This window comes from Monodelphis domestica, chromosome 5, assembly GCF_027887165.1.
Source record: "Monodelphis domestica isolate mMonDom1 chromosome 5, mMonDom1.pri, whole genome shotgun sequence".
NCBI lineage: Eukaryota > Metazoa > Chordata > Mammalia > Didelphimorphia > Didelphidae > Monodelphis > Monodelphis domestica.
This window is the reverse complement of record NC_077231.1, coordinates 27,644,722-27,669,687: the sequence shown is the minus strand read 5'-3', so window position 1 is coordinate 27,669,687 and position 24,966 is coordinate 27,644,722. Positions and strand designations below refer to the sequence as shown.

The window sequence follows — 24,966 nt, the reverse complement described above, 5'->3', positions numbered from 1 at the left end:
TATTTTACTGAAAATATTGAAATCATTTCCCAAGAGTTATTTCTTCTCCATATCTCACATGACCTATATGCTTTCTGCCATTATTTTACCATCATCTTTGTCTCACATAATAAAGTAGTCTCTCTCTTTGCCAAAGTGAACCCCTCTAAATACACAAATGATCCCATTCCCTCCAGTTATTTCTGGAATATTGCTTCCTCTATCATCTCCACTCTTCAGTCTCTACCTGTATCCTAGCTGCTCCCATAATGTCTACAAATATGCCCATGTCTTCTCCATCCTCAAAGAGTCCTCACCTGATCCATCCATTTTCTCTAACCCTTGTTTCATTTCTCTTCTGTCTTTTGTGGTTAAACTATTTGAGAAGACCCTCTTCAATAGTTGTTTCCACTACCTGCCTTCTTGCTCTCTTGTTTAATATTGTTGAGACTGACTTTTGACCTCATTGTTCAAAAAATTGATCTCCCCAAAATTACTAAAGCTCTTAATTGCCAAGTTTACTGATCTTTTTTTTTCTATCTTGTATCCACCTCTCTGCCATATTTGGCATTAATGATTGCATTCTTCTCTCTAGAATTTTGCAATACTACTCTCCTCCTACCTATTTAACTTCTCCTCAACCTCCTGGTTTCCCAACTTCCTTAAAGTCCAAGCTAAAATCCCACCTTCTACAGGAAGCCTTTTCCAGACTTATGGAATTTTGAAGCCTTCATTTGGTTGATTATCTCCAAATTATCCTGTTTATATCTTGATTGAATATATCATTTGTATGTTATCTCCCCCTTTCATCAATGAGGTCCTTAAAGCCCAGGACCGTTTTTTTACCTTTCTTTGTACTCTGAGTCCTTAGCATAAACCCTAGCTCATAGTTAGACTTTAATAAATGCTTTCTGCCTTTCTGACTAATTGATGCTCTCCTGGCACCTTTTTCCTCTGTCTCTCTATACCTTCTTGCTGTTCAAAGTTTATTTCCAAAGCTGCCAATTAAGATGTTCACCAACATCTTTAGAATGTGCATCCCCAGAGCACCTTTAGACGATTCACTCAGATGAACCCCCAGTGCCCTCACTGAATGAAGAAGATAAAACCAAAGTGGTTCAAATTGATGTAGAACTTGCAAAGGAGAACCCATCGGGACTGGTGAGGTCACACAGCACCATTCCTTTTGGAACATCCTCTATATCAACCTCATTTCTTCCTTTTTGATTGAATCCACCTCCAAAGATAATGACAGCATTCTCAGTCATTCAGCTAACTTGATGCTGTATTAATGTGGAGAACTGAAATATGATTGCTTACAAGGCTGCAATAGGTAGGGTTTAGCTGATCTCTGTTGCTTTATTGCAAAACCTTGTTAAAGGTGGATATTTATGAGGGTAAGAGTCCAGAACTTAGTAAGGGACTCAGAGAAAAAAGAATTATATGTAATATTAGTTTATCACCAATATATAAATTATTCACTTTTATTCACTCCTCAGAGCACTGGGGATTAAAAACCTCCATAAATCTATCTGGATTTTAAACATGTGAGTATATACCTTGTTTACTAGGTTCCATTGTTCTCTGAGTCTGTAGAACAGAAAATCCATTGGCATGATAATCTAATGAGATATTCAGGATACAGTGCTGGATCTAGAGTCAGGAATGAATGAGTATAGATCCAACCGCAGCCATTTACTAGCAAGACTTCACCAAATCATTTAACATCTATAATTGCCTTAGAATTTTTTACCTGTAAAATAGGGGTACCTTTCATGGTTTTTGTAAGAATAAAATAACATTTGTGAAGCTTAAAGTACCATAGAAATATTAGCTAATATATAAAATAATTTCTAATAGGATCCAACTGGGAACCAAAAGCCAAAGTGAGTGATCAGAGAATGAAGAAACCCTTTCAGCTCTCAGATTCTTTCATTCTTGGATTCTGAGTATCTAGTCAAAGAGAGTAATTAATTATTTCTTAATAGCTCATTTATTTTAGACCAGAGACCGTAAGGCTCATGGAAAGCAAAGCAACAAAAGTTTGAAGTTCCAAAGTCAGTTAACAAACTGAGGAACATTTACTGCTTATTATTATGTCAGTAGGAAAGGCCTGTAGAGGAATCTCCTCTGATATCTAGAAGTGGCCTTTAAAGAAATGATGAACTATGACAGGTAGGCATGGAAAATTACATGCACACATATGTGTACTTTACATACATATATACACATGTCCCAAGGTTTGTAATGCAGTTTTAAATTTTAAAAGCTTTAAGTTATTAATAGCTTTAAGTTTTATTTATTATTACAATATTAATAGCTTTACTTAAGTTATTAGCATTTTAAATTGCTCTAAAACTTTTAGAACTTACTGTGTATATATATGTACATATATACATATATGTTAGTGTGTGTCTTTATTCGCACACATATGCCTTTAATAATGTGGAATGAAAGAAGAAGAGATACAAATCTAAAGAAAGATATGACTCCATAAATGGATGAATCAAAGGAAATCTAGAGATCTGAAAGCCTTGGAAAAGAATAGAATAGAAAAGAATATAATTAGGAAATGAAAAACAAATATCAGATGTGAGTATCACACATAAAATGTCAGAATAAAGAATCTCACAATATTCCAAAGCATCTCAAAAGCAACCTGGAACAGGCTCTACCTTAAAAAAAAAAAAAGACAACCTTACAACATGCCCAACAAATGGTCATGGCCATTCAGTCTTCACAAGAGGATCTTCCATGAAAGGGAAAGGATGAACTCCTGTGATACTTCATCCTCTTTCTGGCTAGGAAGTTTGTTCTAACATTTGGCCTAAAAAAGCCATACTGTCTCTATTAGCCAGTATTCCTACTTCTATCCACTAGAGGGGTGAAAGAGGGTTCTTAACCTGGTAGTCACGAAATTTTTCATTTTGAAGGTTATTTGTTTATTTGTTTTTAACTATTCTAGTGACAATATTTCAACATAATTGATTTCCTCTATATTATATATTTTGTTCTGTGCACTGATAAACATGATTCTGAGCAGGAATTCATAGACTTTACCGAACTGCCTCAAGGATTCATGACACAAAAATGTTAATAATTCTGACTCCAGTCAAATAATTTAATTAGTCCTATTGTAGCATTATCCCTTTATTCCTGCTATCCACATTATCTTCCTTTAGCTGTCTGCTATTCAATTTAACAATATTTTTCTTAGAAAGATTCCTGGAAAGATCTATGGGGAAAGGGGGCATGGGAACAAAGGAATTTGGGAGAAACCAGCCATTCCATATTAAATATTCCCTATTTAATATTTAATAACCCAATTTGTCTCCTTTTAGCCTTTAGATCCAGCCAAAAGCACAATGAAAAATCTCACCATATTGACTGATTTCATTCTTCTGGGACTGACAGATGTCACTGAGTTAAAGATTGTACTTTTTTTCTTTCTCTTTCTCATCTACATATTCAGCATCATAAGCAACTTGACCATTATCACTCTGACTGTTCTGGACTCCCACCTCCAGACTCCCATGTATTTCTTTCTTCGGAATTTTTCCATCTTGGAAATGTTCTACATAACTATTTTTACTCCCAGAATCCTACTGAGCATCTCAACGGGAAACAAAACCATCAGCTTTGTTGGCTGCTTCCTTCAGTACTTTTTTGCCATATTTCTAGGAGCCACAGAGTTTTATCTTCTGGCTGCCATGTCCTATGACCTCTATGTTGCCATCAAAAAACCCCTGCATTACACAACTATCATGAGCAACAGGGTCTGCACCCTGCTAGTCTTATGCTCTTGGCTGGCTGGGTTCCTGATAGCTTCTCCAGCAGTCCTAATGGCTAGTCTTCTGGACTTCTGCTCATCCAATATAATAAATCATTATTATTGTGATACTAGTCCTCTTCTGAAGCTATCCTGCTCAGACACAGGGCTGGCAGAGCTGGTTGATTCTCTCTTAGCCATAGTGACATTGATGACCACCTTGGGGTTAGTGATTTTCTCCTACTCAAATATTATCCAGACGATTATGAGGTTTCCTTCAGTCCAGCAAAGAAAAAAGGCTTTTTCTACCTGCTCTTCCCACATGGTTGTCATTTCTCTCTCCTATGGTAGCTGTCTTTTCATATATATTAAACCCTCAGCAAAGGAAGATTTCACATTCCAAAAGGAAGTGAGTATTTTCCCAACTTCCATCACCCCTCTGCTGAACCCTTTCATTTACACCCTAAGGAACAAACAAGTGATACAAGCCTTGAAGAATTTGGTCCAAAAGATCATTAAACATTGATGAGATACACAATTCAAGCCTACATGAAAAACTAGAAGGAAAAAAAAGGTGATTGAAGCAATAGATATGCCAAAATATTCTCCCTGACTTAAATTCATTCAACAAAAATTTTAAGTGCTTTCTCTATGCAAAGCATTGTTCTAGGTACTGGTGATGAAAAGACAAAAGTACTCTCAAGGAATTTACATTGTAATAGGGAAATGTATCTGCTTAAATAAATAAATAAATTCTAGGTATAATGTTGGGTTTAAGAAATTTTATTGTGGTGATAGAGTGCCATGAAATTAATACTTGCAATCCAGATTTGTTCTATGTTACAAACTAGGTGTGTGCCATTTCTACTGAGCATACCACAGAAAAGATATATCCAAAATTCATTGATTTTAATATGTTTTGGTTTGTAAACAAAATTATAGAAATTTTTGCACATTTTTGGAAAATAATTGTGTGAGAACTTATGTATCTGCTTCTAGATTCAATGTGTAATAAAAATTTCATTCATAAAAAAATCTGGGTATTTGAAGTAATTTAAAGAATTAAGGTTTTAAAATGGGACAAGTATGCTTAAAAAAAGAGACTTCTCAGAGGTAGTAATGAGGGAGGAGTACATACCAGACATGTAGAACTTCACGTGCAAAAGTATAAAAGGAGAAGATCAGGTCAATGTATCTAGAAAACAGCATAGTAAAACAAGTAATAAGACATACAATAAAATTGGAAAGGTATATTAGAGGCAGAATAAAAGTGTTCAAATGCTATGGCAAGGACTTTTTATTTTCTCCTAAAGCCAATGGAAATATTCAAGAAGAAGAGTTCCTATGTCTACTTGGATCTGTGTTTTCTTAACAATAATTCAATATCTACAAGAAGATGTATTAGGGAAAAAAGAAATTGACAGCAACAGTCTACAATAGAATGGATGAGTACCTGAACTAGGGCAGAAAATGTATGAGTGGATAGAATAGAACAGATATGAAATAGGTTGTATAGATAGGGCTAAGAAGACTGGGAAAAACAAGCACACACCAAAAAAAAAAAGTGAATGTAACAAAATTACAAAGTCAAAACATGAATCAAATGAAGAAATATAAGAGAATTCCACCAGCCTTCCCTTTTATGGATAGTGGAGATCCACAGGTGCATATCACATGTGTTTTCAGATTTATTAAATGTATATATCATTTGTGCTAATTTTTTTCTTCACACAAATATACAATATGTTATTTGGGATAACTCTCTCAGACATGGAGAGGAGAGGTCAAAAACTATAAGTATTATGCTGTAAAAAAAACAGAAGTTTTTTTTTTTCAATTCTCAAATAAAAGAATTGAGAAATGATATAAGGGAGTGAGATAAAAATTATTCAATAAAGTGTGACTCGAAAGTTATAAAGTAAAAGAATACTAGAGGGCTTAAATAAAAATGGACAGCTTAGGGTGGGGAGCTTAGAGAAGAGGCAAGTATAATAGAATAATATAATGTAGACCTATTTGGACAGGCTGTGTTTGAGAAGTCTGAGAATGTCCTATGTAGACCTCAGTAATTCAGGTGCTGAATAGGGCTAGACATTTGGTGGAAAGCACCTGTTTAGAAATAATTAAGTTCACAGAAGTTGATAAAATCATCAGTAAAGTGAATAGAGATCAATAGACCTCTGGACAGAACCTTAGGGGCATAAATACTTAAGGGATAAGAGCAGATGATCCAGAAAGAACCCTAATAAGGGATGGTCAAACAGGCATGAAGTGGATCAGGTTCTTAAAAACCTGTGAGGAGATACTGTCCAGGAAAAGGAAGGCAATGATCGAGTTAAGGAGTGGAGTCAAAATTGAAAAAAGAAGGAGATAAAGCATAATTAGCATGTATATTTAACCCTTTTAAGGAATTTGGTTAATGAAAGGGAAAAGATATGAGACAAGAGTTCAAGGGGATTGCAGAGTCAAGAAAAGGTTCTGGTTTTGTTTTGGGTTTTTTTTTGTTTGTTTGTTTGGTTGGTTGGTTGGTTTGGTTTGGTTGGTTTTTAAGGATGAAGAAAATTAAGTAATATTTTGTAGATGTCAGGAGAGAAACCAGTGGATAAGGGAAGCTTGATAATGAAAATGTACCAAGCTCTGTTGAGGAGAACACAAAAATCTGCAATATATAATTCTAAGTTATAAAAAGACGAAACCCTGATTCTCAAACTCTGATTCTCGGGTCTTGGATGGGATAATGTACAACCTAAGGGAAGAATTTGGTACCCTGAAAAAATGAGAATTTGGTCATCTCATGGCAGCAGCATGACTGTGACATATCTACCACATCTTCAGTTCCCTTCTTCAACTCCATGAAAAGTTATCTCCTTGGATAAGTAGAGAGAAATTTAACTGAGTTTGTTTTTTTTATCATGAGCCTCCTAATTCAATTTTAAGAGCACTAAGAAAAATAAAATAAGCCTGAAGGAAAAGGCATTTTCTATTTGACAACCTTTGCCTTATTTCCACTTCACTGTGATTTTTTGTTCTCTTAAAAAGCATTTGCCTGATTTTGTTTTCTGGTAAATGCCTGTGTTTGTCCCTGGCTTTGTATTGTTTGGTGTCCTCTAGTTTACAAGATGAGGGAACAATGGAAGCCACCCAGTGCCATGAACTTTCCTATCACAGGGCCTAAATCTTTACTGGTTATGGTCCCCTCAGCTTGGTGAGAGAAAGGGTCTCATTGAGAGAACTGGCCTATTACAAGGTCCTGGCTGAAAGAAATAACTCCATATTTCAATACTGATGAACCTGCCTATGTACCCAGTAATTGGCTTGACCAACTACATCTAAGTAAGGAATTCCAGGTTAGCAATCTTCATCTAAACTATATTTACAAGGTTACCAAATTAATCTAATCATAATGGCTTTGTGGTTGATGGTGGGATGGGGGAATATTGTCCATACAATCTACTAGTTGACTGTCACTAAAGTCCTTTTCCACTATGTCCCTGTGAAATTTCCCACCAAAAAGAAAAAGATATTAAGATCCAAGACACAGAATCTGAGTTCTTGATCGAAGTACACATTCCACTGTACACCCCAACCTCCATCATGCCCCTGTAGGACTGGAAAGCTACACATTTACATGCCTGTGAGCAACTGTATAATTTATATTTCTTTAAGCATGTGTGTTTCTTCTTGGTACCTATTTACCCACAATGCCCTTAGCCCTATCTTCATTAAAAAGTACTGTAAGAGATAAAAGATTAGGAGATGACAACAAGAAGTTGTAAAATGTAGAGAAGGAAAGAAGAAAGAGTTTACAGAAAATGACTTTTATTTCCTCATTAAAGTATGAGGCAATGTTCTCAGTTGAAAGTATAAAAGATGATGGTGGGAGACATAAAGTGGGGAAAAAAAGAAAAGATTTAGCTTCTATGATGAATGGAATAATCAAATTAGGAGAAGTTAAGGGATTGTCTTGTTCCAGTGGAGGTCCAGTTGGAATAATAATATAAATATGTAGTCAACCTAGTTGACTCAGCGGTATGACTTTGGTTCTCCTTAGTAGAATATGAGTAGAAGCATGGGAAGAGGATAGTGAGAATGCTTAAAATTTGAGGTGGGGCACTGCATGAGTACTGATAGAACAAGGGGCTTAGGGAATTGAGAGCAACATCAAGAATGTCAATGTTGTGTGTATGGATAAGGGAATGATAGCATGTGACTACTTGGGTCTATGAGGGACAGAAAAATTATGGGTAGGAAGTGATTGAATGAAACAAAAATGGAAGATTAAATCAAAGGTTTTCCTTGTTTCCCTCAAAGAGAAAGAAAGCATAAAGAGGATGATTCACTGTAAGGAATATAGGAGGGACTACTCCAAACCAGATATAACATGAGTGCTGAGTCTGGAAAATGAGAAACTGAGTTCAAATTTCCAGTCTCTTAGGCATTCCCTGCATAATCTTGCCTAGATCACTTAATATCTGGGCCCCAGGTTATTAATCTATAAAATGTGAGTTGAACTAAATGAGTTCTAATGTTCCTATCACCTCTAAAGTCTAAGATTCTAAAATAACTTCCTGCATTTACTGTCACCTGGAACAGTGGGAAAGATCCCCAAAGATACTCTTCATCCCAAAACAATTTATTCTTGATTTGGATATCAGATAGTTTGTGACCCAAAGCCAGTGGAAAACTCTGGCATCTCAGTTAATGCTCTCCTGGTACCTTGTTCCCCTGTCTCTCTGGACCCTCTTCCTCCTCAAGGTTAATTTCCAAAGTTGCCAATTAAGGAAGTTCATTAGCATCTTCAGAATGTGCATCCCCAGGGCATTTTAGATGATTCATTCTGATGAACTCCCAGTACTATGCTGAACACAGCAGATAAAAGCTGATTAGCATAAAAATGACCAAGGGGACCCCAGGAGGACTGTAGGAGTCACCAGTACCATTCCTTTTGGAACTCATTCTGACCTCAGTTTTTCTGATTAAATCTACATACCCACTGACATAAGATAAGGCCTACTCTCACAGTCTTTCAATCAGTTTGAAGTTGCATTAATAAAGAAACAGATATGTGAAAAATGTCCACAAGGCTACCAGGGGTAAAGGTTAGCTGATCTCGATTGCTTTACTACCACATTTGTATAATAGTGTGTATTTTTATGGGAAGAAGAGTAGCAGGATTTAGTCAGGGGCTCAGATAAAGTATGTTATGTGTAGTACTATTTTATAATCCATATATGAGTTCTCAGCTTTGATTCACCTCTCAGAACTCTTAGGATTGAAATCTCCATTAATCTATCTGGATTTTCAGGTATGTGAGTATATCACCTATTTACCAGGATCCTTTGTTCTCTGAGTTTGTGAAGCAGAAAATCCACTGGGGTTTTGACAGAACTTGATGCTAATGTGGGAATCACACAATCAAATTCCAGTTCAATATAAACAAATACTTGCTGAGGAGTAGAGTTATCTAAAAGTAGACTGGGAGGAACCATGAAAAGGAGATACAAATACCTGTAAGACATAAGAAGTTTGTCATAAAAGTTTTAAAGTAATTTGAATAGTTTTGAAGAAAGAATAGGTGTTTGATATTAATAGGTAGTTATACTAGCTTAATATGGTTTGTCTATAATGATTTTAGAGTTGAAATAGAATTATGCCTGTTTTGACAAAATGTTCTGGCCAAAAAAAAAAAGACTTTAAAGATAAAAAAAATAAATAAACAAACAAACAAATAAATAAATAAAAGTAGACTGGGAAACATGAGGAGGTTAGGGGGTTTCGCCTTTTCAAAAGATTTTCAAATGATTTTGTACAGAAATGTCTGTAGGGGACAAAGCCCAAGGACCTCCATGGAGCAAAGCTCTGGAAGACATAGACCCTCAGTAAAACCAAAGCCATAGATTAGCCAAAGTTATGCACATAGCTCACTCCTCACCTGAGGCCTCAAACCCCCTCTCTTTCCACCCCTCCTGCTGTAACTAAATGTACTTACAAAACTACTGATGTATGCATTCTCTGGGAATCTGCGTTAGATGGTTACATATTGACATATTTGTTTATTAGCCAATAGAATACTCTGTAGAAATTTGATGAGGTAAACCAAATCTATTGGACTACCTTATAAGTCATTAGTTGATCATTACCTTTCATTGTGTAGGTGAAAGCTTTCCTAAGCTCTCAACTTGCTTTCCCCCCCCTATAAAAGTAGATGTAACTTTCAACAAAGGGCTTCTGGTTGCTATCAGTGCCTCTAGCCCTCCTGACTCCCAATTGGGTCTGTGTCATTTTCCTTGCCACCTTTTGGAGACCCTGACTGATTCTGTTGAGCTGTTATTTGCTAGACTTGACAAAAGTCTTGGCCAGATACTGGTTAGACTTCGATGGTCCTCAAGAATGTCCCTTAAAGCATGCCCAAAAAGTGATCGTCTAGCAAATTTTCATAAAATAATCTTCCATGAGATGGGGTGTACCATCTCCTCTGAAGGCTTCTTTTTCATTCTGGTGACCAGTAGGATAGTTGTTCTTATTTTAGCCTAAATCAGTTTTTCTATAAATTCTACTTGCTTCTAGTTCTGCCTATTAGGGGTTAACGGGAAGTTATTAACCTGGTGTCCAAGAACTTGTTTTGTTTTAAGTTTTTTAATTGGTATATTTTGTTTTGTCACATCATCATAGTAGTCTCCATTATTCCTATTGCTACCACTTCTCCGAAGAGCCATCCCATGTAACAAATAGTATATTTAAAGACAAAAAGAAAAAATTTGCATAAACTTATCCATAGAACAAAAGAGTCTGTGCAGTGTGTGACTCTTATTCCACCTCTGCAAAGGGGTGAATGAGGATCTCCTCATATAACTTCTTTCAAGTCATGCTTGTTCTTTATAACTTTGCAACATTCACTTTTGATTTTTTGTGTGTGTATGTATAGATGTTCTTTCCATATATATTGTTGTAGTCATTGTGTATATTGTTTTCTTGGACCTGCTTACTTAATTCTACTTCAGTCCACGTAGATCTGTCCATACTTTTCTATATTCATTATAATTATCATTTCTTACAGCAGAGAAATTCTCTAGCACATTGATGTACCATAATTTATTTAATCATCCCCAATTGATGGGTATCTATATATTTGGTCTCCACTTTTTTTTGTAATCCCTAAAAATGTTGATATATGCAGGGAATTTATTCGTATCTTTTCCTATGTTCTCTTTGGAGTGAAAACCTGGTAATGTAATCTCTGGGTCAAAGGGTATGAACATGGTAGTCAATTTATTTGCATAATTCCAAATGGTTTTCCAGAATGGCTATACTGATACCCAGCTACAGCAACAATGCACCAATTTTCCCATCTTCCCACAACCTCACCAGCATTCTCTTTTCTTCTCTCTTCCATTTTGCAGAATTTAAAGTGAAACTTCAGGGAAATTTTGTATATTTCTCTTATTATTAGTGATTTAGAATGTTCTTTCAAATGGTTATTAATTTTTAATTTTTTGAGAACTGTTCATAACCTTTAACCATTTATCATTGATTTTATATATGTGTGAATATATGCATATACATATACACATATATAAATATATATGAGAGAACATTGGACCTGGAATCAGGGAGCCTCATCTTCATGAGTCCAAAGCCAATCTCACATACTTCCTAGCTATGTAATCCTGGGCAAGTCATTTAATCACTTTATCTCAGTTTCCTCATCTGTAAAATGAGCTGGAGAAGGAAATGGCAAACCATTCCAGTATCTGTGCCAAGAAAACCCCAAATGGGGTCACAAAGAGTCAGACACAACTGAAAAATGACTGAACACTTATAGATAAATTTGATATAAAGATTTTTTCCATTTAAATGCTTAGTTAAATGCTTATCCTAGGTGCATTAATTTTATCTTTGCAGAAGTTTTTCAGTTTCACAAAATCAAAGTTCTCTTTTAATTTTTATAAATATTTCTAACCCTTGTTTGATTGATAATATCTACTCATAGCTATGGGAGGTACATGATTTGCTTCTCTTTTAATATATTTACAGTATGCTCTTCAACATAAAGGACATATATATTTAGAAGATATTGTAGAATCATTATGAAGGATTGGTCTAAATCTAATTTTTTCCATAATACTTTCCAGTTTTCCCAGAAGATTTTGTCAATTTGAGTGGATCTCTTTCCTAAGTAATGTATTTCTTCTAGTTTATTGAAAACTGAATGGTTGAGTCCAATTGTTTCTGATTCTCCCTTGTCTATTATATCTACCTCCCCATTTATTTAACTAGAAAATTCTAGATGGTTTTGATGACTGCTGCTTTATAATATATTTTAAGACCTTTAAATGCTATTCCCCTTTACCCATACTTCTTTTTATTATTTCCCTTGATATTCCACATCTTTAATTTTTTTCTAAATCAATTTTATGATTATATTGTCAAATTCTATAAAGTATTCCATTGGTAATTTGATTAGATTAGCATTAAAAGTGTAAAATCTCCTTGATAGTATTGTCATTTTTATTATATATTAAGTTCAGTCATAAGCATTAAATATTCCTTTAGCTATCTAAGTTGTGCTTTATTACTTTAATATCAATTTATAATTAAATCTATACAAATGCTCTGTGTACTTTTGTAAATTGATGCCCAAATAGTTTATTTATTTTGTATTTATTTGGAACGGGATTTGCTTTCTACTTTTATCACATGAATTTTTTTTTTTAATATATAGTAATGCAATTGATTTTTGAAGGTTTCTTTTGTAGCTTGCAACTTTGTTCAAATTCTCTTAATTACTACTTTTTCTAATGCCCTGGGATTTTCCAAGTAAACCATCTTCTTATCATGGATATGATTAGTTTTCACTCTCTCTTAGATGACTTTAATTTCTTTCTCTCATTTTATTGATACTGCTGTTGTTTCCAGATTTATATAGTAAGCATCCTTGCTTTGCTTTTGTATTTACTGGGGAAAGTTCTAGTGTATCCCCACTACATGTGATGCTTGCTTTTGGGTTCTCTGTTGGTTTTCTAATTTTTGTAAATGCCATTCAATTCATTAATTTTCTGTTGTTTTTTTTTTTGTTTGTTTGTTTTTAAACCTTTACCTTCCATCTTGGAATCAATACTGTGTATTGGCTCCAAGGCAGAAGAGTGGTAAGGGCTAGGCAATGGGGGTCAAGTGACTTGCCCAGGGTCACATAGCTGGGACGTGTCTGAGGGCAGATTTGAACCTAGGACCTCCCATAATTTTCTGTTTTTTAATGCATGTTTGTATTTATTTGTCCTTGAGGACTGCTTTAGCTACATCCCAAAATTTTTGTATGTCATTTTATTGTTATAATTTTATTTTGATAATTAGCATTTCTGTGATTTGCTCTTTGAAACATTCATTATTTAGGGCTTCATTGTTGAATCTGTTTGAGTCTGTATCTTTTGTTTGTGGTCCCTGACCTAATGATTATTTTTATTGAATTGTGGTCCATAAAAGAAGTATCTACTATTTCTGTGCTTTCAAATTTATCTATAACACCTTTATGTCCTAATACAGGATTGAGTTTTGTAAAAAGTTCCATGTGGTACTGGCATTATTGTTTAGAAGTCATTTTTTCATAGATTCCATAAGTATTTTAGCTCATTTCTTCAGAAATATGTACAGTTTCATATTTTCCTTTTATCTATCTTCTTACTTCAACTATTAAAAACTATTAAAGGGATATTGAAATTTCCATTCATGGTTGTGTTGTAGTCTGTCTTCTTATCTAAGTTAATGTTTCCTCAATGAATTTAGATGTTAAGGCTTTTGTAGCACGTAAGTTTAATTTTATAATGGTTTGCTTTCTTAGTTGTTCTTGGCTTCCTTGTTTATATGTTTTTATATGTGTCTTTTTTTTTTTTGCTTTGTCTGATAAAGCGATAATATGCCCTTTTGGGATTCAGTTGGTGTATAATACTTTTTTCTATCTTTCTTTAATGCATATCTATGTAATTCACCTTTGGTAGGAAAGGGATTTAGAAATTTAATCCATGATGTCTCCACCCTATTTCTCAGCCATTATTTCTATTAGATGTCTATTTTTCACCCTTGTCTCTTCATGCACAATTAAAAAGAAATTTATTGCCTCCCTAGTGTTATTTTATTGTTGTTTTGGTTGCTGTGTCTGTTTATTCTTCTTATGTTTATGTTGTCTGGACTACTTGAGAAGCAAATGATCCCATCAGGTCCTGTTTTCTTCTAAGGATAATCTGAATGCTTCTCTTTATTGATTGTCTATCTTTCTTCATTTGAGGCTGGGCTCAGATTTTCAGGGCAGGTCACCAAGGGCTACCTATTAAGCTTCTTTGCCTTTAGAATATGTTATTCGGTTCCCTTCTACTACATCTTTTGGATGCAAAAAATAAATTAATTGTTATTTCTCATCCTTTCTATTTTAAAGTCTTTCTTCTGGTCAATTGCATAATTTGTTGTTCATTAAGGGAGCTGCTAAATCTAATCGTTACATACTCTGGCATTTGTAGTAAGGTTTTGTTTGGTTTTTTTGTTCCTAGAAATAATTCTTTCCTTTGGCACTTCATATTCAGTGTTTATAAGTTCTGCCAGCTTTCTTGTATAGTTTCTTGCACTATGATGTTGAGATTTTTTGACTTTATAATACTTTTCTGAGAACTTTATGTTCTTTTATTGTCCCCATACATCCTATCTTTGAGACAAGTATGTTCTGTGTATATAGTCATCATGCTTTCTGTCAATATTACTGACATTTTCTTCTCATTTAAATTTGTCTTTCATTTCCTTTTGTTTGTATTTCCAATTAGTTTTATTCCAATTTTTCCCTTTTGTGAGAAACATCATGAATTCAAGGTTTTTTGTCTATTATTTCTTCTGTACAACCTACAAATTCAGCTTTCACAATTTTTATTTTCATTTTTAAAAATTCAGGAACTTTTGAATCCATGCTTCCTTAGGAATCCACAGAATACTCTATACCAGGTTTTAATTTAAAAAAAAAGAAGTCATTGAATGAATTGAAATTTATTCAGCTCTTAAGCATCATTCTAATTTTGGAGAAGTTTAAGAAGTATTTGGATCAGAAAAACAATTGTTGCTTATATAATTTGGATTTTTTTCAAATTTGGTAATTATGCCAATAAAACTTCTTATAATACCATACATTTTATTTTTTTATTTTTATGTTTAATATAGTTATGTTTCTGAGAATGGGTCCATAGATATATATACATATATATAAAGATTAACTAGACAAATAGGAAAAGCTAGGTGGCTCAGTAGATAGAACACCAGGCCTGGGTTCAAGTCTGGTCTCAAACACTTCCTAGCTGTGTGATCCCAGGTAAGTCACTTAATCTCAAATACCTAGCCCTTACCATTCTTCTGTCTTGGAATTGATATTTAACATCAACTCCAAGACAGAAAGTAAAGGCTTTTAAAAAAAGAACCAGACAAAAATATCTAGTCCTTCCTTCACATGAAATCTTTTCCAATACTCAAAAGTAGGTTCACATTTCCCAAAGTGTTCTATCACTGAACAACTCCAACTTCACCTTCATTCAACCAGTCCTAGGGTACCATTAACCAATTCTCCTCTAGCTATAGATCTTCCTCGAATGATTCCTCAAATGATCCATGTTGAAGGAGTGGCACAGGGATTCCCAGAAAAGGACCATAAGAACAACTTATACTATAGATGAAAAAGAAGTTTAGGAGGAAAGCACAACAGATAATGAAAATGTTTATGAGTGGATTCAAAAGGTTCTCCAAGTCTAACATGCCTTGAGATCCCATCCTAACCATTATTTTTTTTTCTTTACAATTCCAGGGTCCAGTGAGTTCACAATGGAAAATATCACCACTTTGACAGACTTCGTTCTTCTGGGTCTCACCGATGCCCCCGATTTCCAAGTTGTACTTTTTCTCTTTCTCTTTCTTATCTATGTATTCAGTGTCATCAGCAACCTGACCATTATCACTCTCACTATTATGGATGCCCACCTGCAGACTCCCATGTATTTCTTCCTTCGGAGTTTTTCCATCCTAGAAATTTTCAACACAACTGTGTTTACTCCCAGGCTCCTACACAGTATTGCAACAGGCAACAAAACCATCAGCTTTGCTGGATGCTTCATTCAGTACTTTTTTGCCATATTTCTGGGGGCCACAGAGTTTTACCTTCTGGCTGCCATGTCCTATGACCGCTATGTTGCCATCAAAAAGCCCCTGCATTACACAACCATCATGAACAATAGAGTATGCCTCCTCCTAGTTCTGTGCTCTTGGCTGGCTGGGTTTCTGATTGCTTTACCAGCAGTCATAATGCTAAGCCTTCTGGATTTCTGTTCATCTAATATAATAAATCATTATTACTGTGATACTACTCCAATTCTGAAGCTCTCTTGCTCAGAGACAGACCTAGTAGAGTTGGTTGATTCTCTTTTTGCTATAGTAACACTGATGGCCACCTTAGGGTTAGTGATTTTCTCCTACTCTAACATTATCCAGACAATTCTCAGATTTCCTTCTGCTCAGCAAAGGAAAAAGGCCTTTTCTACCTGTTCTTCTCATATGATTGTCATTTCCCTTTCTTATGGCAGTTGTATTTTCATATACATTAAGCCTTCAGCAAAGGAAGACTTCAGTTTCCAAAAAGAAGTAAGTTTACTCCCAATTGTCATCACTCCCCTACTGAATCCCTTCATTTACACCCTAAGGAATAAACAAGTGATACAAGCCTTCAAGGATTTGATTCAAAAGATCCTGAGTCATGGATAAGAAAAACAATTCAAGCCTGTGTGAAAAACATGAGAGAAAAAGAAAAAGGTGAACAAAGCAGCAGATATCCAAAAACATTGTCTCTGAATTAAATTCATTCAACAAATCTTTTAAAGAATACATTGTTAGGTGATGGAGAAACAGTGACAGAATGCACTTTCAAGGCGTTTACATTGTGCTGGATTGATACATGCAAGTTAATGAATTAGTGCAAACTCTAGCCAAAGAGATTCACAATAATTTTATTTTTTTCCATTTGAATAAGTTTATTTGGTCAATTTAGAACATTATTCCTTGGTTACAATAATCACATTATTACCCTTCCTCCCATCCACCCTCTCTTCCCGCAGCCAAGGAACAATTTCATTGGGTATTACTTGTTCAGATCAGAACCTATTTCCATGTTGTTGTTTACACTAGGATGCTCATTTAGATTCTTCATCCCCAACCGTATCCCTTAGACCCATGTATTCAAGCAGTTGTTTGTCTTTGGTGTTTCTACTCCCACAGTGTTTCCTCTAGATGTGGATAGTGGTATTTTTCTCATAGGTTCCTCCAAGTTGTTCAGAGTCTTTGCATTGCCACTAATGGAGAAGTCCATTACATTCGATTGTACCACAGAGTATCAGTCTCTGTGTACAATGTTCTCCTGGTTCTGCTCCTCTCACTCTGTATCACTTCCTGGAGGTTGTTCCAGTTCACACGGAATTCCTCCAGTTCATTATTTCTTTTAGCCCAATAGTATTCCATCACCAACATATACCACAATTTGTTCAGCCATTCCCCAATTGAAGGGCATCCCCTCATTTTCCAATTTTTTTGCCACCACAAAGAGCGCAGCTATGAATATTTTTGTATGAGTCTTTTTCCTTATTATCTCTTTGGGGTAAAAACCCAGCAGTGCTATGGCTGGATCAAAGGGCAGACAATCTTTTATCACCCTTTGGGCATAGTTCCAAATTGCCCTCCAGAATGGTTGGATCAATTCACAACTCCACCAGCAATGAATTAGTGTTTCCACGTTGCCACATCCCCTCCATCATTCATTACTTTCCTTTGCTGCCCTGTTGGCCAATCTGTTAGGTGTGAGGTGATACCTCAGAGTTGTTTTGATTTGCATCTCTCTGATTATAAGAGATTTAGAGCAATTTTTCATCAAAGTAATTTTAAAAGAGAGAATATTAAAAACTTGGGATGTGCTATACTTTGTGGAAAGGAAACTAGACTAATAGTTTGTGGGGGAAGGGCCCAACTGGGAGTGGCACTTGGGTCTTGTGACTAACACTTCCTTCCTGCCGTGTGGAACTTGCGTCCTGGTGTTGGAGGAGAGAGGAGCTTTTTCAGCCCAGTCTGGAGAGGCATGCTCTTCTTGGTTCAGCCCAAAGACACAGGCTTCTAAAGGTTAGAATTGTTCTTGTTTGCTTTCTGTGTTCTGCTAAGATTCTGAATTAGAACAACGAGAGTAGATGGGAGTGGGACAAACTCTCCGCCAGCCCCTGGGCCTGGCCTCAGGTCTGAAGCTGAGAAAAACTCCAATCCCAACTAGTTTTTAAACTTTATGTTATTTGAATTCGCAGTCAGATAAGTGGACTATCTTTTCTGGTCATAGAGGGAGCTGAACTTCAGTTTCAGTCATTCAAAGACAAACAGACCCCTTTGGACCTCTGCTGTTTCCTCTCATCAGGGGACATCTCCCTCCCTTGCCTCACCAGGCAGTATACCTTGTCTCCCTTCTCTCCTCCATACCCCATACAAACCTCCCTTTGATCTCCCTTTTTCCAAATCCTATTTTCCTTTCCCAATAAATATTACAACTTATAAAAGCAGACTTCTAAGAAGCAGTGATGAGAGAGCAATGCATTCTAGACTTTGGAAACCTCATGTACCAAAGCAGAAGATAGGATGTCATGAACCAGCAAATAGGCCAATTTAACTAAAACAAGTTTATTATTAAGTAATGTGACATTGAGTAAATATGAATAGGTATATGAGAGATAGACTAAAGGGATTCAAATATCATGATTTTGTACTTTCTCCTACAAGCAATGGGGAGCCACTGAAGATGTTTGAATAAAAGAGCTCTCGCATATATTCAGATTTATGTTTTCTGAGGTCTGATTTTTCAGCTATGGGATTGGTGAGAGAAGAGTCTGGCAGCAATAGTCCAAATTAGAATGGTTGCACACCTGAAGTCAGGTAGAGAATGTGTGAATGGAAAGAATAAGATAGATGTGAGATAAGTTGTGCAGAGAGAATCAAGACTTGGAAATGATAAGATAAGAAAGGGAGAGAAAGGAAAAAAATCTAGTGAGATTTCAAGTTCTAAACAATATGGCTAATAGGGCCTTAGGCAGAAGAGGCAGGCTAGGGTGAGTATCTTAGAGGTGGGGGAAGTATAATGAAATAGTCTAATGTGAACTTATTTGGACATGTTGAGTTTAAGATGCCAAACCAAATGAATATGTCATATGTAGAACAAGGATTCAAAGTGTAGAATTGGACTAGTTGTTTAGATTTTGGAAGCATTTCCTTAGAAATGATCATTGAACATTAATGAGATTATCAGTGAATTAAGTATAGGACATCCAGGAGAGAACCTTGGAGTTAAGGGCCATGGCACAAACCCTTAGTGGACAAGTTCAGTTTGATGATCCTCAAAGGACCCCAAGAAAAGATGGTCACATAGGCATGGGGAGAAACAAAAGGAGATCAGTGTCTCTTAAAACTGAATGAGGAAAGAATATCCAAGAGAAGGAAAACAATAACATCTACTGTGATTGGTAGATGGAAGAACTTAGGGGAGGTGACATAGGAGAAAACTCCCTATATAAGAAAAAGGAATCTCTTAAGAAGATGATCTCTGGAGAAGGAGCTCTTGAGAGACAGGTTCTAAGGAGGGTCTCTTGAGAAAGAATCTCTTGGAGGAAATCTCTAAGGAGGTCTCTCAAGGGAGGCTGACTCTGGCTGGAACTCCCTCTGGGGAGACTCTGTCCCTCTGAATCCTTGCTTGGACAAATCTTATGGAGAGTGATAACTGACTGATCTTTTCTTTTAGGACTTAGGCCTGGTTTGGCCAGGGCTACCCTGGGCTGGTCTATCCTTTTCTCATTAATTCCTTTTCTCTCTCCTTCTCTCTTTCTTTAATTCCTCATTGTATTATTAATTAAATTCTCTATAAAACCCAGTTGACTTGGGTATATTCATAATTGGGAATATTTCCCTGGCGACCACCTTATATTTGATTTAAAACAAGATACTGTAGTGAAACATATTTTCTGCAGTCAAATTTACTCACCCTCTCTTATATCTATCACAATTTATATCTTCCACTATTTTACTCACTACAGTTTACAACCTCAACCATTTTAACTCTTACAGTTTATGACATCCAATTATTTTAATTATCACAGCTAAAATTTATTATCAAGCTCAAATTAAATTATTGAATGCCTGTTCCACAAGCCTGAGGATTAGTGAGTATATAACAATATTAGCAGTATAGCATTTTACCCATTGGTAGCCAGGACTATAGGAAGTTGCCAAACCTTTAAAGGGAAATTAGGAACTATAGTTTAAAGTAAAAGAGAATTGTGATTCTCTGGTCTGATTTTATATTGAATGTTAGGGATGGTGGAGCCAAGATGACAGCTACATTGCAATTTCTGTTGGAACTTTGGTATGAGACCATCCTGTATTTGAAAGTGTCAGAACACCAGTTCCTCTTACCTCCAACCAAAACCTTTGAATTCATCAATCCCACCTGGATTATTGGTCTCTTGTGGCAGTAAGCATTTTAGCATTGCAGAGTGGCTCTTTTTGCAATCCTTTCTTCTGAAATCAGACACCAAGTCCCATGGTGGTTAACAAATGCTTGCAGGTTCCTATGGTCACAAACTTTTGGGTATGCCTAGGTATTAGGTCTCATAGATATCCTTCAGGACTGAAAATATTAATACTGATTTCAATGTACATTCAGCACTAAAAAATACAGGAGAAAAAATAATAGGGAGCAGCTGGGTGGCTCAGTGGATTAAGAGCCAGCCTAGAGATGGGAGGTCCTAGGTTCAAATCTGGCCTCAGAGACTTCCCAGCTGTATGACCCTGGGCAAGTCACTTAACCCCAATTGCCTAATCCTTACCACTCTTCTGCCTTAGAACCAATACACTGTATTGATTCCAAGATGGAAGGTAAGGGTTGGTTTTTTTTTTAAATAAATAAATAAAAATAATAGGAAAAGGGAGAGAAAAGGAAAAGATAAAAAATCAAATGTCCTATTATAAATATATTTTTAAGTTAATAATAAAATTTATAAACTCATGACTCACATTCCATGTGGCAATGTTTTAGCCAATCAGAGATGTAACACAAAGTTTTCTCACTCAAAAATGAGATCTGTTTCTCTATTTTAACTTGACATGATTCACAATGTGAGTGCACAAGATTTTTTTTACCCGGTAAACACTTTTTCAGAAAGCAATAGTATAACAATTACCATAGAGTCTATATAACATTATATTTGGTTGTAGATCCATTACCTTAAAAAGGTAGTGTTTTTTTTATTAAATGCAATTACAAGCCTAATTAATTTTTATGCAAGCCTAGTTGAATAAAGACATTCTTTCTTTACAGACTATGAATAAACAGGTTAAGAGAATTATCACATATACATTTTGGACAATATAAATAATTTCTCTTGCAAATAAATAGTATCCAATGTACTGTTGTGACATTTCTAATTATAAAATTTTTTATCAAATTTATATTGCATGGAAAAATTCTAACAAAATAATTGCAAGTAACATTTTTTGCAATACAATTTGAAAGTTTTAGGTACATGAAAAGAGTAGATCTCATTACAAATATTCATAGACTTTTAGAAAAGAATGTCTGTCAGCAAATTAGGAATAGTCTTTGGCAGGTGGACTGCCTCTTAGTAAAAGTTCATCTGTGAGGATAAATGATTAGACCTATCCTTAGGTCAGTGGCAGTGCCTTGGTTGTTTGTCTGCTGTTTTTCTGGTGTTCGGTCACTGTGGTGTTGTCTCGTGTTTAGTGCTGGACAGCCATCTGCTTTCTCTGCTCCCTGGGCTCGCCTTCTCTGAGGATGCTTCATTATTCTGGTTTTCTTCCATGGATTTCTAATATCTGTGAAAATAAAAGCAGAAACTCAATCCCAAATGATAAACTCACTGGGTCTTTTTAAATCTTTTTCTCTGGCAAATAGTTTGTTAGAAATTGTCTGATAATATACTTTTTGTTTTTGAATTTGGACTTTTAAATTTCTTTTAGCCCTTTCTCTAATTTCTTGTCTTACAGAATTTCTTGGGATACCAGTCTTATGAGAGATGTTTTGTAATTTGCCCAATTTTGCCCATCTCTTGCTGTTATGAGCATTGCTATTCCAATTTTTTAACTGTTTTGGAATGTCCAAAAGTATAGAAGTTTTTAACAGATGTGCCATAACATGGCATGTTTTTTCTTCATACAGTGTAAGTATCTATAATCACATGTGTGTGTCTCAATTTTCCAAAAGGATCATATAGTAATCCATCCATTTGCTACCATTGTGCAGGTGTTAAAATTCTGCAGTTAACTCCTTGAGGAGTGTCAGAATATGGAGCACAAAATTTACCTTGCCAAATCATCTCTCTGGCTTGTCTTTTAGTTATAGATGAACTGAGATTCTGAAAAAAAAATTTGTTTTTCAATTCACAAAATTTGTCATTTTGTTATAAACAAGAGTGAGAAGCAGTGGCTACTGGGCCATTACCTTTGCAATTCCCTCGGACAGAGGTCTAAGGAGATTCATGTGAGAACAAATGTTTGTTATAAAATGTTCACTCTGTCTTTGCAAGATTGCATTCTGTATGTTATGAAACAACAGAACCAATTCTGCATCTTGCACTGGTTTAATTTTTGCAGCTATTAAAGAATCAACCAGACAAACAACATACAATGAGTCATATATGATATTGCAAGTCTGTGCTGTAACCTCAAGCATGTGTCTAACTGCAGCCAATTCTGCTTTCTGAGGGAAACTATACTGTGTGTGCATAAACATGGCCCAATTGTCTAATAGAGCTTCTTCATTTCCCTGATTTGATGCATTAGTGAAAGTGTTCACAGCATCAACAATAAGGTGCAAAGATGTTATTTGTGGGAAAATAATCAGAGTTAACTTTACAAATAGCAAAGTTTTGGTACAAGGAATATGATTAGCAATTTTTCCTATACGATTTGCAAAATTCATTTGCTAGGATAGACACTGTACAAGTAGCATTTGAACTAGTATTTGTGCCACTGAGATATGAATAGTATCAGGGTCAGAACCAATTCATTGCTACTACCTTTTCGTAATCTGATTAAGTAGTAACTGCCAATTCTAACCAACTATTAAATGATGCTGTCCGCGGGTTAAAATTTTGAGTCCATTCAATAATGTGTCCACTGTGATGTAATGCATCAATGTGAGTGTGTCTCATTTTTAAAACTGGAGCTACAAAAATTTGATAATGATCCATTTTAAATGATTTGTTTTTGGATAAAACTGTTTCAAGTGTTTACAATTTTTCCCTCAGTCTCAGGTAAAAGTTTTCTAATTGAGGACAGTGCCCAATTTCCTCATAAAGTCTCTAATGCATTTTTAGCTCCCCTATGGTTATTTTTTTTAACCCTAAACCAATTAGTATCATCTAAAAGTGTCTGAAAATCATTGAGTTTTTAAGTAATCTCAACTAATTTTTATTTTCTGTGGCTTAGTGTCCTGTTGATAAACAATTGTTCCTAGATATTTAAAAGTTGGATCAATCTTAGTTTTTCTCTGAAACATCAAGCAGTTTAGGTTTTTCATGCAGACAACTGTACTGAGTTTTCAATTTTCTCCTGATTGATTCCAGCACTTGAGGTACAAATTTTTGACACAAGGTAAAAGTGTTATGCTTTCCTTGTGGCAGGATTAATTCATCAATTTGCTGGATTATCTGTCCCTTTAAAGACCATAAATTTGTCCAAATAACTTTAGAAACAAGCCATGTGATTATACCAGAGAAATTAGTGCGAGTTCTAATTAAAGATGCTAAAAATTCTTTTGGTGTTGTAGTACTTGTAGTTCGACTAAAATCCATTACAAATAAAATGTCTCTTCCCCAAAGAGATCATAGTTTATGAAAAATACAAGAAAGTGTCTTACTTTCCACATAAAGGAACATAATCAATCTTTTCTTATTAATTTTCTATGTCCAACATAAATTTGAAATATTTGGTTTTAAATTTGCATTCATATTAACCCCTGCATTTAGCAAAGATTTGTTTGGGAAAAGATGAGGCTGCCTAAGCTTTTTGCCATTACTAATTGAAAAAATGTGAAAGGCTTTGGGTGTGACTAGTATCTCTCTCTTACGATTTTTATTCATGACCTCAGGGCAGTTCTATAGGCCCTGAGAAGGGAGGCTTTTTCTTTCAAACAATAGGTTGGCAACATTCTCTGGCTCTGGGTGGAGTGAATTTACAGCAGTCTCTCAGATCTCCTTTTCATATGCTACAAATGTAGTTAGTTGTAGAGATAAGATAAAGCCCCTAGGGCTGGCCGCTTGTGCCCTAGAAAAGTTCTGCCTGGCTCCAGTTTATTGGGAAAAATTTTAAGAGCCTCAAAATTTTAAGGGGCCCAACACAAGCCCCCCAGTTTAAATGTGGTGTGGTTGTCTGTCCGAATCTGTATTCTTGGAATATATGGTGAGGCCCAATGTTGTCCTTTGGGACACTTCTGGTATATTCTGGTATATATCTATACTTTAATTTGGGGCATGATCATTTAAAATGTTCAGCTTTGCAGCAGACAAAGCAGACATGCATTGCCTTATTAACTCGAACTGCCATTGGATTTTTGTGTTCTAAAGTTTTTATATCTTGTCATGTTCTTATAGCCCCTTGGTGAGGAATTATCTCCGTAAAGAAATTTACAGTATTACCTTTTTTTGTTACAAGTTGCCACGCTCTTTTAGCAGCTAATGCAATTTGATTAAAGGTTTGTTCTGAACATAATAATTGCCTTTCAAGAATCTCAAATTCACTTGTGCCAGTTAATTCATCATAGGTAATATTCACATGGTGACTCTTATTGATCCTAACTTGTTCGTGTAAGGGTTAAAAATTAAAACATTGGACTAAATTAATTACTCAAGTCAGTGACTTTTTATGGTTGTTTATTTACAAAAGAAGAGAGAGTGAAAGTGAAGGAAATGTGAAAGAGAATAGAGTAAGGTATTTAACTTAACACATGAAATATTTTGTAGTCAGCCCCTGGCTCAACCATGTTCATAGCTGGAGGGGCCTTCAGTTGAGGGCCCTGTGATGAATAAAGCCAGGGCTCCAGCCAGGAAGCCTCTTCCAAGAGAGGGGCCTCTCCAGAGGCTAGTCCCTCCAGAAAACCAGGAAAGGAGTCA

The 24,966-nt window shown here is 35.5% G+C and overlaps 2 protein-coding genes across 2 annotated transcripts; both read left to right on the top strand.

Moving 5' to 3' along the window:
* Positions 1–3,344: 3,344 nt before the first annotated feature.
* Positions 3,345–4,274, top strand: LOC130454778 (olfactory receptor 2AP1-like). Its single transcript, XM_056800974.1, has one exon. The coding sequence runs from the start codon at positions 3,345–3,347 to the stop codon at positions 4,272–4,274; it is 930 nt and encodes a 309-aa protein (XP_056656952.1).
* An 11,221-nt stretch (positions 4,275–15,495) lies between these two features.
* Positions 15,496–16,669, top strand: LOC130454777 (olfactory receptor 6C4-like). Its single transcript, XM_056800973.1, has one exon. It carries the CDS (start codon positions 15,593–15,595, stop codon positions 16,523–16,525), a length of 933 nt encoding a protein of 310 aa, XP_056656951.1. The 5' UTR covers positions 15,496–15,592; the 3' UTR covers positions 16,526–16,669.
* Positions 16,670–24,966: the final 8,297 nt, after the last annotated feature.

Bases quoted from the DNA above. Each gene is read 5' to 3' on its own strand.
- LOC130454778 (XM_056800974.1), top strand. From the start codon at position 3,345: ATGAAAAATCTCACCATATTGACTGATTTCATTCTTCTGGGACTGACA.
- LOC130454777 (XM_056800973.1), top strand. From the start codon at position 15,593: ATGGAAAATATCACCACTTTGACAGACTTCGTTCTTCTGGGTCTCACC.